Source organism: Zosterops lateralis (genome assembly GCF_965231275.1).
Source record: "Zosterops lateralis genome assembly, chromosome: 9".
NCBI classification, from domain to species: domain Eukaryota; kingdom Metazoa; phylum Chordata; class Aves; order Passeriformes; family Zosteropidae; genus Zosterops; species Zosterops lateralis.
Window position 1 is genome coordinate 10,029,911 of NC_139769.1, and position 15,439 is coordinate 10,045,349.

At 43.8% G+C, this 15,439-nt stretch overlaps 1 protein-coding gene across 3 annotated transcripts in view; it reads right to left on the minus strand.

Moving 5' to 3' along the window:
* RNF220 (ring finger protein 220) overlaps window positions 1-15,439 on the minus strand; it is a 214,251-nt gene that overhangs the window by 18,428 nt on the left and 180,384 nt on the right. For all 3 annotated transcript variants that reach the window (XM_083867362.1, XM_083867361.1, XM_083867363.1), the window contains 4 exons: window positions 12,572-12,668; window positions 11,483-11,569; window positions 10,144-10,199; window positions 8,355-8,433 (listed from right to left, as the gene is read on the minus strand). In XM_083867362.1, the coding sequence (XP_083723488.1) occupies window positions 8,355-8,433; window positions 10,144-10,199; window positions 11,483-11,569; window positions 12,572-12,668 (319 nt within the window). The remainder of the gene's footprint in view (window positions 1-8,354; window positions 8,434-10,143; window positions 10,200-11,482; window positions 11,570-12,571; window positions 12,669-15,439) is intronic.

The window sequence follows — 15,439 nt, forward strand, 5'->3', positions numbered from 1 at the left end:
TTTTATACTTGCTTGCACAACTTGTTAATACTGGCATCTGCTTGCCAAACTCAGTTTGCTTCTGACTAATTTTATCTTGATGCAAACCAAAAATGTTGTCTCTTTTTTTCCCCCACAGAGGAATTATTTCTCTTACACTTGCATGCACCATTGCAGTACCACTGAGGGGAGCTTACCACTCCAAGAAGGCGTTTTAAGCTGCATTTAGTAGGGACTTGGATAAAGATTCCCTGAAGAATTTAATGACAGAAGAGAATTCATTTTGCTTTCATATCTCCCCCGCCTCCATAACAGAGAACCCAACAATGTCTTTACAGGAGCGGGAAGTAAATCCAGGAGCTGGCTCTTTCTCTTCCCTATTTTTGGCCCGTGTTTTGCTGGGACACATGTGCCCAGCCCCAATCAAAACAGAGACAGATGGCACCGCTGATCATTCGGAATAGAAGGAGCCTCAGAGTCAGCATGTTTAGATGCATTTGTAGGGCTACGCTGTATCCACTGGCCACTGGGACTGATTTAAAAAGGCGGCGAGTGAAAGTCTGAGCTTGCGCCAAAATTTTAAATGTGCCATTTGAGCAATTATGGTTCAACATGAAAGCTGGGAGAAAGAATGCATAGGTCATTCTGATTAGATTTAGAGACTATGTTCCCTGTTCCAAAGAGAAAATAAATGCAATCCCATTGCTTTACTGGAGCAGATTTGGCGATAAAGAAAAAAGCCGTGCTATGGAAAGTGGTTTGCTGCACAGCAAGGTTTTGTTGAGGCAGCACAGGCTGAATCAGAAAACGATTCTCTAAATAGTGTTCCTAAAGAGAAATAATTACTCATCTAATGTGTTAATGTCTCAATTCCCTTTTCAAATGTATCCTTCATCTTGGAGACTCTAATTGTATTTCTAACAGATCTGTGAAGGTGCATTGTGGTCTCTATCTTAATACAAGCCAGGGCCACAAAAGGCAGGAGGTGGAAATGGAAAATGCAGCTGCTCTCCTTGCTGAGGCATGCAGGCTAAAGGTTCCAGCCTACAGACACTTGCCTCCATCCACAAGTAAACATGTTTGGATTATGACCAAGCGCCATGTATAGCTAGGCAGGTCTATTTTTCTACTGGAAGACTTATGGCAGCTGTAACTTGTCATCTTATTGTGGCCTGGAGCTGGTCTAGGATTATCGGTAGCTTTGGTTGGACGATCAGGGCACAAAATTATAAAATATCCATGAAGTGAAAGAGGAATAGCAAATTCCTAGGGCTGAAAGTTGCTCAGAAGGTTGGACATGCAGCTGAGTCTTGCAGCCAGCCTCTGTGAGCAATTAAATAAATGCCTTCTACTCCCATGGCCCCCATCCAAACGACTGAAATAAACAGGAAATATCTATGCTACTACAGCAGCACTTGGATTCATCTATAGCCTTTTAAGGGCTTTACTGTGGAGGTGATATGCTTCCCAGAACCTCCATTCATGACTGCTGATTGGAGGCACACAAGGGTAGTGCGATAACACATCCTCCAGACAGCTTCCTACAACTGCTGCTGCCGCCCTAGAACTTTTACACTGTTGCTGTTTCCTTTACAGGGAAAGAAAGGATCAGAATTAGCATCATTTAAGGTAATCCTGCCTTCAAAAAGAAACAGGAGGCTATTAAAGGAGGCCAGGGCACATTAGTATCATATAACCAATTGTGGTCCCAGAGCTAGAAAAGGAAACGAGCAGTGCAGTGGAAGGATAGGTCATAAGCCAGCTATCTGAGGGAAAAGCAGGAATGCTTATGCAACTGTGTGGGAAACGACAGCTTTTTGCAGATAAAATCATCAAAAATGAAAAAAGAAGATACTGGAGAAATAGGATGAAGTGCCTGTAGCAGTGGAGTGTAAGGTTAGGAAAAGCATGGATACTAAAGTGAGGACAAAAAATCAACATGGATGTTAAACAACTTTAATTATATTACTTGCTATTACTTTGCTTCTGTAGAGACAGTGCTGGGTTCTGTGTTACAGAGGTGAAGGAGATACGAAAGCACAATGAATTCTTCTGTCATTAAATTCCTTGGGAAATCTTTACCAAGCTCCAACTGAATGTGACTTAACACTCCTCCTTGCAGCAGTAAGCAGCTCTCAGTTGTACTGCAACTGTGCATGCAAGTGTAAGAGAAATAATTACCCACTCTACAATTGTCCCAGATATGGTTTAATGAGAACTAAGAAAACTGTTCCTTTTTAAAGAAGTACTATTTCATATTTATACTTACTAACTGTAGCCTAAGAAAGGCATAAATTACCAAGAGCTGTAATTACAACCATCCTGTTGTCATACAGCAGCTGGCATAGCACAAACACTTACTGAGTCCTGCCACAACAGTCAGTGAGTGCCAAGAAAAGCAATAGCCCTGTCACCACCAGCACACAGCCAGCCTGTGCAGCCAGGGTTGCCCCTCAGCAGATGCAGGAGAGAGACTGAAAACTGGCAGCGGATGGGGCACAACATGATCCCTTTTCTGCTCTTCAAAGGAACATTTTCGTCCAAACAGAGAGTACAGGCTACATAAAGATAATAGTTACTTTTCTCTTGAGAGCATCTGGGCACCACACAAACATCTCCTAAAAAAAAAAATAGTATCAATCCCTGCCTCTTAATTCTTGCAGCATAGCTAAGGGATGTGAATAAACAGTCACATCCTCAAAGTATTTTCAGAAAGGACATGGCAAGATCCACAATGCTCCATCAGAGACAATGTTAAACACAACAGGCTAATTTTAGGGACCAGTCCTCTCTCTGACAAGCTGCTCACACATCTAAGGGCAGAATTCGTCTGCTAGAAGGCAGCTGTTTGTGTTTTATAAGCTAAAGTTTCTCTTACCTATGGAATAACTCCAATATTTCACAGGGAATCATCATCCATCTAACTGAAGTACCCTCTAACAGACCATCAGCCTCATATCCCCTTTGAAATAGCACAGCTGAGCACTTGCTGGGCCACGATTTATTTTTTACCTTCTAAGACATCTTGGTAACTCTATAGCTCAATAGTGACAGTCGAATTTCACACTGCGATAGCCCCCCATCGATTTTTCATTCCCAGGAAGCAACTCTACAAATTAAAGTTAACAGCATTTCTGAAACTAAGAAAAGAAAAAAGAAAAGAAGGGGCAGGCAAAGAGACAAATTGCAAGATGCCTAAACCACGCCCCCAGTGTAGGAATAAAATTTCATCCTGGGTTTTTCACCAGTTATGGGATAGGGATGCAGAACCTACTGCCCCTGAAGCCAGGAGATCCCTTGGGTTTGCAGATGCTTCAACTTTAAAACATCACAGGTTCAACAGAAATTAGATGTCAAAATCCATAGAAAACCACCTCAAGGCACGAAATTAGACCAAACTGTGGATAACGCTGCACTAAACAGAGACATCACCTACCCCCAGGTCTGAGATTGTACAATCACAACCTGCCTTGCTGAGCTTCCTTAACCACTGGCCAGTGAAGAACTGGACACTGACACAATTTCAGTTTGCACAGTGGTTATAATGTCTGAGACCATTACTGGCACATGCAACTTCTCTCCAACAGTTAAAAGAGGGAGCAGAATAAAGAAGCAGAGCCCAGCACTCTGCTCTCCACTGTCACATCCCAGAGGAATAAGTAATGCCAAAGCCTCATCTCATAAAAAACCAAAGCATCTATCTCCATACTCTTTCAACACCAGTATACTGTACAAACACAGTATTTCATACTACTGAATTACTGAAAACGAGTAAAACCTAATAAAGATAAAAATCTGGACACAAGCAGCAAAGGTCAGCAGCTCTTTCTCAAGTCTTTGACAATCCCACACTTCAGTTCAGTGTCCTGAATTCTCTCCCAGGTTCACGTGGGGTGCTCTAGTATTGGACCCACCAGCAGCATCATGTTCTTGGCTTAGCAGAGCACAAAGGGTTAGTTCATTTATGACTCAAGTTAATTTTTTAAGTCTGTCTTTGCTATGAGATGTCTTGTCTCCCATCAAAGCCTATTAATGGTGTGACACTGTGGAGAAGGGTTGGGTAGCGCTTATCCTGTGGTGTAAATTCTCAACAGCTTCTTTTCTCCTCTGACATACCAGCTTAAGTGTGGCTCCTTCCCTTTCAGGCCTCTGCTAATCCTCTGGCTTCACACTCTGCTTCCGCCTGGACGTGTCTGCCTGGGAGCAGGGTCTCCCCAACAGACACTGCTTACCTCCCTAACTGCTCTCAAATGCCTGTCTCTTAGCACAAGGATCCCAATCTAAACTTTGGTTAATTTTGACTGATGCTCCCTCTTGTGCTGCTGCACCACAGCCCCTCCAGAGCCAATGTTTCAAAACAGCTGGATTGGAAAGAGGCAAGGTGGGGGGGAAGGGGAAGAAAGAGACAAGAAAAATAAAACAAATACAATTGCTTTTTGTCTCTAAACCCCTCTTTTTAACCCAACAAGCGTCTCATCCAATGAAGCATGATAAGCATGAAGTGTTATATAAAGAAGATAATTATAAAGGGATTTAATGCTTGGCAGGCTTGTATTGCAAGGTTCAGAGCAGAGGTAGCATACTCACTTAAACAGCCTAGTGTCCGGGTTTGCTATTATGCGAGCAGTGTGGCTGGGGCCAGCGGAATCAGAAACAAGATTTAAAAAAAAAAAGAAAAAAAAAGAAAAAAAAAGAAAAAAAAGCACAGCCCCCTTCCCAACGAGGATGGCAGTTTCAGTCCCACCTCCTTCCACTTCTGTCCCATCCCTGATTAATGATGTTGTCTGCCTGATTTATGACCCACCCCAACAGATTAGAGTTTCCCTCTTCAACCTCCCCCCCTTTCACCCCTCCCAGAAGGCACAGCCACACTCCGCTGGAAATATTAGAGAATTATTAAATAAACATTCATACGTCATGTCTCTTCCCATACTGAGCTCATCGTAGTCAATGCTCAGCGGCCGGGCCCTGTTTGCTTTGGGGCTGACACCAAACAGCTGGAGTGATTCATGGAGAGGCTGGCTACAATGCTCTGTGCCATATATCATGCTCGCAGCGCTCCCTGCCCCGGCGGAGATAAACTGATCAACCACAACGGGCTGGAATGAATTTATGACAACACAAAATTGAGGAAAACAAATGGGAGGTGACCCAGTGGGCCACTAACCCAGACTCTCTTGCTGGCCTGCAATCTAGTCTGGTAGCAGAAAGCAAAATTGAACATTGGCACTCTGAATTAAGATGCTGGCTTTTAACCCCGGGGAACCTCAGTTTCAAAATGGCACCAGACCCTCACAAGGCAGGGAGAAAGACTTTTTGTGGGGAAGGTGCTTTTTGCAGCTCTCTGTGAGCAGCACTTCTTCTGCTGAGGGTCCGACAATCAGTGGAGGTGTCAGGGAGGGTGCCTGGGCAATTAGGGACCAGCTGCTCCCTGAGCAAAGCTGCATCTCATGCTGAGGTAAACGAGCACTGCATGGGCTGAGCTTTGCCTTGGCAGTGGCTGAGGTCTTCAGCAGACAGGCAGGGTTCAGAGGGTGTGATGCCCCTGAGACACCTCAGTGCTGGGAAGGAGAGCTGGGACTAGCACCATGTCTCCCACTACCCCTAACTGCCATCTGAAGTTTACACAGATGAGATCAACTTGTCCAAGTTACTGATGATCTGGCACAGCACAAGGAGCAGAGCAACAAACACAGACCTACTCCAAACTCCATCTAGCTGTTCTACATGCAAGAGACTCTCCCACAAAACCCCATGTTTAGATTAATTTAAACCTGCTCAAGTGAAGAAATTCAGCTGCGTGCCAAAAGAACTGCTCACTGTACTGTATTAATGGATTAAAAACCAAACAAAAACACACTACTCTCTTTGCCTGGACTTATTTTTGGAAGAGGGGAGGAAGGAACGTCATTCTTATGAGAGAAGGATCAATAGGCAGATCACTGCTAACTCTATTAGCCACTGCTCTAAACAGAGAGCATGGCTGACACAGGTGCTAAGCCATGTGCTTCTGGACAATTTTAAAAATGCTAATCAGATGCTACACAAGGTTTAACATGCCAATCAATAATGCTGAGATTTAAAGGCAAAAATTGAAGTTACAAACAATGGAGTAAAGTGATGCTGCCAGAAACTTCCTGTAAGCACCACCCAAAACAAGAAAAATGAAACCAATTTAGCTCCAGATTAAGAAACAGGAACTAGAGATGAATCAATTTAGCCTGTTGGGCTCGGTCGCCATATATCATGGCTCAGCAGTGGAGTGGGAAGCAGCCAGACAGTGAGAAACCCTTCCCCCTCCTTTTCTGTAGGCTTCTAGCTCTGATCCCTGTTATCAATTAATTTAACAGAACCCCTCTACACAGACAAGCACACACAGCATTCAGACTCCTTAAATGGCAGGACAGAAACTATTTATCACACATGAATCTCAAAGGAAAGGAGAGAAAAAAAAAAGGCAGCTAGGAATTCTCCACCTGAAACACCATCTTGTTTTCTGAACCTCAGTGAAATAAAGTACCTTAAATGAAAACTCCCTCTGCTACTTTCAAAAATTAACATTATTGGAAAGACTGAACAAGACATTTAAGGAATTTCCTGTAATTTCTTTTGGGTTTTACTGACTTTTAGCAGAACTGAAGCTTTAACAGGCAAGGCTATTGCAGAGCAAAGTGTGTGTGCATAGATGCACACACATCTCACTCTCTGCACTTCACAGCAGCGTTAGCACGAGAGTTGTTTGGAAAGGATGCTGGGACCCTTCAAAAGGTGCTAGCTAAAGCTTCTTTGATCAGATTATTAAAGCTATGTCAATTTTATCACTTGAGCTCAAGTGTTCTGGAAAATGTCAAATCCTTTCAGCTCCTACAGTTTAAAGATTTTCAATAGGAGTGGATCTGGGAGGATGGAGGGCTGCTGGGCTGACAGGCAGGAGGCCCAAAGGGAAGCCAAGCAGCAGCTGAGACAGAGGCTGACAGATTAGGGCAGAAGAGATGAGTCCTTGCTACCAAGACAGCATGCAATGTTTGGCTCACTCTAAGGACAAAGCTGGTTCTGCACTGACCTGCAGGCTCCTAGACTCAGTGGTCCTTGGCCAAAGTCTGCTGACCGAGAAGCAAAGAATGGCAGAGAGCCAACACTTGGGACATGCTAAGAGAAGGGCTTGTAGAAAAGAAAATGCCAAGACAGCAAAGCAGTGTTAAAGTTCCCTCTACAGCAGGGAGTTTCCCCAGTTAACTCTGATTCTGAACACACGCTCTGCCAGGATGCCTGAAATGTTAGTGATCCAAAAATGTGCCAGGGACACAACCTCTCAAGTCAGAACCAGGGGCAGGAGGAGAATAAGCTACATTAGAAAAATGACAACTTTCTGTATGTAAAGTCATCTTAATGCTACACCACTAGGTTTTCCCCATCCCAAACTATCCATGGATGGCACCCCAAAATGTAATATTTAAAACCCACCATTACATCGTTTCCACCTCATTTGAGTTGTTTGGTCTCTCAGTTGATCTTGGGGCAATGTTTTATATCAGGCAATTATCAACTTAAAACACTGTCCCATCCCAGCTAATGCAGTCCATGGCAGCAGAGAACAGCCTGGAGTTTTAGGCTTGGACCAGCAAATCTGCCCAAGCAGTAAGTCACCCCAGCAGCATGTGGCATAAAGTTTAGAATAGAGGTTGCTACTCAAATGGAAGGTGCAGGTAAACCCATTTATTTCTATTTCAGACTACACTGCAGCACACTCAGTGAACAGAAAGGGACAGGAAAGGAAATAGCCAGCAGTCCACTACTGTACTCTGTATACTATATAATACTACTATACTGCACTACTGTATATTCAAACACTGGGACTTAAACTTCTGAACCACTGAAAGGGAAGGAGGTAAAAAATTCAGAAACTGTGACATTATTTCTGTTAGGAACCATACAAGGGTTCGATATAGATCTTAAGGAAAAAGGAATTCCCTCTGTGAGACTTCTTCCAAGTAACAGTGCTGCTAGGGGGAGATTCTCTTTTGTTGAGAGATGAAAGATGGAACATACAGAAAGAAATCATGGACATATCTATTTACATAATTTAAAAGAAGGCAATTTGCAGTGCAGAAGTCCTTTGGAAGCTGTGCCCAATTCCATGTCACGGGTACCTGCCCTCATAGATACCTGGTGGAGAACTCCCCACGAGCCCTCTGTGAACACAGCAGCAGTGAGTGCTCCAAGTTCAGGTTTTGAATTGCAGCACAACTTCCCTTCTCAGTGGTAAAAGCTTCATATATGCCTACTTTCAGATTACCACTGCTGCTGGAAGCACCAGATGGGACACTATGGTTCTTTAAAACAAGTAAAAGGGAAGCTACCCACTTCACACTCACTTTTCAATGTCACTGTTCTTACAGGTCTTCTGCATGGTCTCCTGTTTACTGCTTTCACCATTACTCGTTGAGGGCATTTCTGTTGAGGGAAGAACATAAAAATCAGTAAGAAAACATGAGATCATTGCAATGAAATAATCTGAGCAAGTTAGTTTCAGAGGGCTGCACTGAGTGACTTTCATGCCAGTTCTTGGTAAGAGAGAGAGGTTACTGATGCTAAGTGTCCCTGTATGACAGGGGGGGCCTCTCTGGACAGTATATTTCTATGATTCAGGGCTCAGAATACAACCCCTGCTCCATCCCTACTTCATAGTGATCTGACCCCCACTGATGCACCCGTTGTTTAAGCCAGGATTTAATTCAGAAGGGTTGATGCAGCTGCCACATGGAAGTGTACTTCTAGAAAGGTGCGTTTGGAGCAAATCCACCCAGCTCAGACCCTGCTCTCAGCCTCTCCCATTTGCTGAGACCTCACAGACACAAGTAGAAGAATATATGCTAGGTAACTAGAATGACAGAACAGTCTAGTCTGCTCATCATGGTTGCTCCCAGCACAGGAGAGGGTGTGAGACACCAGCTGGAGATGAGATGAACCAGCCCCAGGGTTGTAGGTTCATCACTGTGGATTCAGGTAAAAGGTATGAAGAAAACAGCTTGCAGCAAATGCCATCTCAGGGCTGCCTCCTCATCACCTCTGTGGCTGTAGCTACTGAAGCTGTTAATACCTATGAGCAAGTGCTTCTACATCACAGAAAATAAATGTGATTGCCTATCCCACAGAAGAAAATGCCTGCGATAGATATCCTATGTTCTCCATTTAACCATCATGCCCTTGGCAAAACTGGTTCAACTCCCTTCCCCCACTCCCACTGGCAAACAGTTATGTCTTGTAGGTACTTTCAAGGCTAGAAATCAAATGCCCAAAGCATGACAGGAACAGAACAGGGAACAAAATCATTGGGACATGTCTCTTCAGGTCGCTGAGCTTCAGTTTCCTTCCTAAGGGAGCTGAAGCAGCACTGCCCAGCTCTGGAAATGGATTTGGCATCTACAGCTGGAAAGCGCCAGGTTTTATTATTCTCATATTTCCACTAGGTTGCTGCTTACATTTACAGTGCTGCGGGCATTGAATAAAAACCCCCAGCAGTTGAATGGGCTTAACACTTCCCCCTTCCTTCTCAATCCCATGAACTTTCAAGTAATGCATACAGAGGTACATATTCACATTAACTCATCTGCTCTCAGCTACAGGTCATGAAGTAGGACAGACCTAGAGTTTCCATTCCAAAGGTGAAGGCTTCAGAGGTTAGGCCTTTCTTGCCATACAAAGACCAGCAAGGACAAGATCTATCCAAAAGATGCAAGTCTCTAGCATAGCCTCTCAAAGAAGGGAAGATAAGAAAGCAGTTGAAAAAAGCCCAATCATAGGTGCACCTGTGTAGTTTAAACACCCAGCAGCTGAACACCACCATCATACTGTCAGGCTCTGCTGGCTCCCTCTGTAATAAAGCAGTTTGCCTTTCAGTGACATGACATCAACTCAATCCAAACCCATCACCACACCAGTTAAGGTGATATTTTTGGGAACTCCCCCAGCTGCCATTATTGACAATTAATTGTGCTGTAAAGTTTCAAAAAGACAGTGTGGTTTTATATGCATACATATCTGATGACACTCTGCAAGGGCATTAGTAATTACCTCTCCTAAGTACTGACAAGAAGAAGACATGGACTATCTATCTACCCTCCTGCAGTATATAAATTAACAATTTACAATTTCAACACTCACCGTCACTGGCCCATTTAGAAAACTCCGGTGTTATTCGAGTACTTGGTGTGCCACCACTAAAAGGGAAAAGGACAATATGCTAAAGGTTGAATACAAAAAAATTTGCTGCTCAGGAGAAGTTACCTCTTTCACTTTTCTCTTAACATTTCTATCCATCAGTCTAAGTTTCAAAATGTGAGTAGGTGGCCAGCCAAAAACCATGCTCATGCTTCATGGCATCAGTGACACTACTGCATTTCTACAGAAACTTGACAGAATTTCAGAGTGCTTTTACAGGCAACATCACCTCTTGTGTTTTAGAGATGGCCAAACAAGTCCAGGAAACGAGCAAGGAAGGACCTTGTCCAACCAGCAAAACAATGTGTTAGGTGCAAGCCACATGAAGGGACTGGATCTCCTGGCCTCAGGTCCTCAGTTCTCTCATCAAGCAGTAAGTGTCTGTAGCCACTGATAACCAACTATTCTCCTGCTACAATACCAGACCCCTACCTGTGGAGGAGCTTCAGCATCTTTGAGGCCCTGCTTTTGGACTAGCATGGTAAGCAAAGTATTGAATGGACCAATGGTTTGGACCCATTGTGGCAAATGCCACTTTTCTATGGAGTGAAACCTAATTTTGAACTAGCATTTGTGACAGGCTAAGCAGTAAGAAAACTTCATTTCACTGCTCTATCAATCACTTCAACCTTGACCCCACAGGATCACTCAGTGAAAGAGATAGAGGGGTAATTTAAGTCCTGTTTTATGCAGGGCAGAGGGCTTAGAAAGCAATCCTAGCTCCCTGTTAAGACCCATTTTATTTGCCTGGAATGCTTCCTTGAGTGCCCTGAATGCTGGCTGCCTACATTCTCCACATACATATGTGGGCAGAGCCACATCCTGCCCCAACTCAGAGCTGAATATAGAAGGATTAGTTTGCACATCCCACAACATGTAATTGGATGCAATGAAGTCACACATGGGGTGCCAGACTCCTGCTGTGCCAACCAAGATTCTGATGGCATCACACTGTACTACTAAGAGGCCACATTCCATCATGATGCAAGATGATGCATAAGGCCTTAGTTCAGCACAGTTTCCTCACTGCCAGAATTTGTCCTCTGTCCAGCACTATTCAGGGCAAAGATGGCCCTGGCTGGGCACTGGGGTGGCTCAGAGAGGGACAGTGTACAGGGAGGCTTTACTGAGGCTGCACAGGTAGAAATGGAGACCCACCTGTCAGACTATGCTTTGTAAGTCTCACGTTCCAACCCTTGCACACAAGTGAACAGGTATTTTCCACAAACTGAGACTCCCTAAAAGTAATGAATGCAGTAATTTAGAAAGGCATGATACTTACTTTAAAACAGCACCTCGGAGCGCCTCCCTTTCTTTGGCTTCACCTGGCTCTTCTCCAGTGCAAGGGATAATGTCTGCCTCTGTGTACCTGAGCACAAAGGGTTAAGGAACATAGAGCCCTGCTGCAGACAGTGGAAAGGCTTTTGAGATGGTTAGGACACTGTCTGGGATTAAAACAAATTAATTCCAACTGGGAACACCTTAAAAAAAAGAGAGAAGTTGGTATCCACAAAGGGGCCTGCTTTTAAATTCTGGATTAAAGTTTTGTTTTAGATGGAAAGAAACAGTAATCTTTTGATAGTAACATGATTCCACAGCTTCTTGGAAAGGGAAAACCAGTTCCTGAACCCGTGCAAACCTAACCTGCACAATTTCACAAACTCTGTTTGAAGTACAGAATTCTTTTACCAGTGGAGGGTTGGAGCTTCAATCCTAAAGGCTGGTACAGATTTCAATAAAACCTAATTCTATAGCTGTACATTCCCCCTCATCACAGCTAAGGTAGTGTCTGTCTAATGCCCTTGCAGGAATTCTTCCTTGATGCCTACTACAACTGCTGTGGGGCAGAAGTCTGCTCACAGCCCTCCCAGAGCTGTGCCCAAAGAGCCTGCTCCCAGATGGAGAAGTTCCCCAAATCTGCCTTTAATGATAGTTCTGCCCATGAACCGTCTCATGAAAGGGGAAAAAAAAATCTCTCAGAGAGGAAGGTGAACAGTGCTTACTGCACAAACCCCTTGAAAAGGAAAGAGTTTCTTGTGGAAAATAAACTCAATTCCTACCCACGAAGCAAGAAAAGCTAACATATAGAACAAACCTGGATGGAGGCAATAGATTGTTTATGAAACAGAATGGAGAAACTCTAACTGATCCCTTGCAATGCCTCCTATAGATTTCAACCAGGTCTGAAGTAGCGCTGTATCAACAGTAGGATCTCAAAGGGAGTAACAGGGAACTCCTCCTAGCTCAAATAACACGGTAACTGGAGAAGGCTGTGTCATTTCCAGTAGGGCTGGACACAGATTATCCACCATTTCCCAGGGCAGATGCATCTCTAGGTTCCCTCTGGGTAAGAGCCTTTCAAAAACGATACTGTGGTTTCCCGTATTCGAGTGTGTCGTCTCCATCCACATCCAGGTCGGCATCACTGTCTGGATTCTCCTTCCCACTGCACATGATAAACCCAGAACCTGAAAGAAAATAAAACACATGGATGAGCATTTGAATTGGAAATGAAGTGTAGGAGATCTCCCAAGAAAGGTGCTACAGCACCAGTTTGCAGGCTGTTCTTTACTCTTAACACCTTCATAAAACGTGGTCTCTCCAAAAACTGCACAAGAACACTCAGAAATGCTTTAACTTCCTAGATTTTATGCTCTAAATGCCCCAAACATTGAAAATGGAACATTCTTGACTTTTAGCTCTCCACATTAATTATTTTAGAACTGAAGTCACTGTAAGGGTTTCTCTCAATGGCAGAAAAAGCTAAAATGAAGCTAAATAGGAAAGACTTATTTTTCACAAAGTAGTTAATACAAAATCCACACTACTAGCAGGTAAGAGAAGGCCACAAGGACGTCCTGAATAACTTCTTAATTCAGCTGCAGAGGGTAGGCAGAGGCTAAAATACAACTAGAAACATCTTTTGCATTATAAAACATATTTAGTCATGGCTTAGATTTTTAAAATTTAAAACATTCAAGAACAGCAATCCAGTTTCTACAAGAGGGAAAAAAAAAATCAGACTTTTGTCATTAACAGCTCCTTACAAGCACTTATATGAGCAAATTACAATGGAACTCATCAAGAGTTCTGCTCTTCCAGCACAGGTGGGTCAGGCACACATCCAGTCCCAACTCCAGCAGGAAGCAACCACTTACAGTTCCACCTGAGGCTGACTGTGTATCAATTCCCACGTTCTAACAATTTCTACATTTACTTTGGTCCCAAGCATTTTGTAAACTGTAACCAGGCTTCTTTTAATTGAATCTGCAAAAACACCTACAAAGATGAATCTTCACAGGTTTTTTTCTGTGCAGGGTTTATTAATAGAAGGGAAACTACAGCAGGCATGTTTACTCTTTATGAGAGCTAACACTAAATATGCTCTCCCCTGCAAGACTGGATATTAAGCACAGACCTCCTGAACTCTAGGGTGTTGGTTGCAAGGTCCCCATTTGTGTTCAATTTTGCAGCAGATCTAAGGTGTTTGGGTGCATTAGCTATGCAGATAGAAATGTACTCACTGCAGCTGCCTTCAGTATGTTCCTTCACTTAACACCCCTGTCCAGACAGCAGAGCTGCACACCTGGCTCAGACAGAGGTACCTGCTGAAGCCTGAAGGACCTGGCACATCCAGAGGGCTGGTGACCTAGGTCTGTGGGAAACCAGGGAACACATCCTAACTGCAAAATTTTAAGAGTAAGGTAGATATCATCTTGGCCTTGCACCAATGTCCCAAAAGGGCTATGTTCCTGTCCTGTGATTGTGGTTCTAAATGCAGCATACAGGCTAAAATCATTGTAGAAGCACTGAATATTATATGAATGTCTGAAGAATGAGGACATTCCAAAGCATTAGGACAGCCTTTTCAGGCCTTCAGATGTCCGAGTCTGTTCATCCCACTGCATTCTCAGCAGTACACTTAATGTAAGCCCAGAAGAGTGAACTGTATTTCTAATGGTCTGCATCTGTGCAGACAGCAGGGCAAAACAAAGGTCTCATTTCCAAGGATACCATGCAGACACAGTTCTTTACTGTCGCTCTCTAGGAACGGATGCTCTCACTGATTCATTAAGCCCCCAATAAAATTTGTTTATATGGATTTGATATTTCTCTTCCCTGAATATTAAGAAGGTGCTTAACGAGTGACAACTATAGCATGACAATGATTTCAACACTAACCTTTCCCTAGAAGCATAAACTACCTTTTACTTCAAAGTAAGTGCCAGCCTTAATTTTCAGAGGTAACACAACTAGCACCAACAATGCAGCATCCACACCTGTGTCAGGTACCATGGGAGCCACACCTGTAGGTCAGCCCCATGGTGTCACTGGGGCAGTCCTTTTCCAGAGACTCCTTTCAGAGTGTTTCACGTACTGGCTGCACACTGCCAGCCAACATGTGTCACAAGCTGCTGCCTCCTCTTGCTGCAATGGCTCATCTAGTAAATCTTGACTCATGCAGTTCATCACAATGTTTGGGAGAAGATTTAGAGGGGTAAGAGAGACCTGTCAAAGAAGCTGGATAGTCTTTCAAAGCTGCTTTAAAAGTCAAGAGTGGGCGATGGGGTGGTAATTTATAGGCATGGCATTTAACCTACAGTAACACCATCCCCTGCACCTGGCATTACTTTAGCCCATCACTTCTCAAAGGCCATAAACTTTGGACACACAGGTCTTCATTTTTCTTGTGGCTGTGGGAGACACAAATCATGCAAAGCTGGAGCTGTGACTTGGCCAGTCCCAGGAGGTGATCTGAACATTAGCCAGACAATGAATACTTGGAGCAAGTGCCTTGGTGGGGGGAAGGTGGCCAAATGAGTGAACAGAAGTGGGACCACCCCCCGTGTTACTGTCTCTGCAAGAATGCCAAGCACACAGCAGACATGCACCTTTCCATCAATTTTGTTTCCAAGTGACTCAAGCCAACTGGTGGTTTATGGCTAGAGCTTAAGATGAGAAGATCTGCTTACTGCAATACAGTTTACAAATATTAAGGCACCTTGACTTCAGAATCCTTGTGTCCTTGCTCTCAAGACCTTTGTATTTAAGAAAATCCCTTTTAAGTCTGGAAGGAAAATATTCCAGAGCTTTGGCTGAATCTAGCTATTGCCTAGCTGCACTGCTAGCAGACTACTATACCTCCTAAACAGGGAGTGTACAAGGGGAGAGTTTGGATAGCATCTGTTATGATGGCAAATACACACTGGGTGATCTGAGAGCCTTTCAGTCAGAGAGG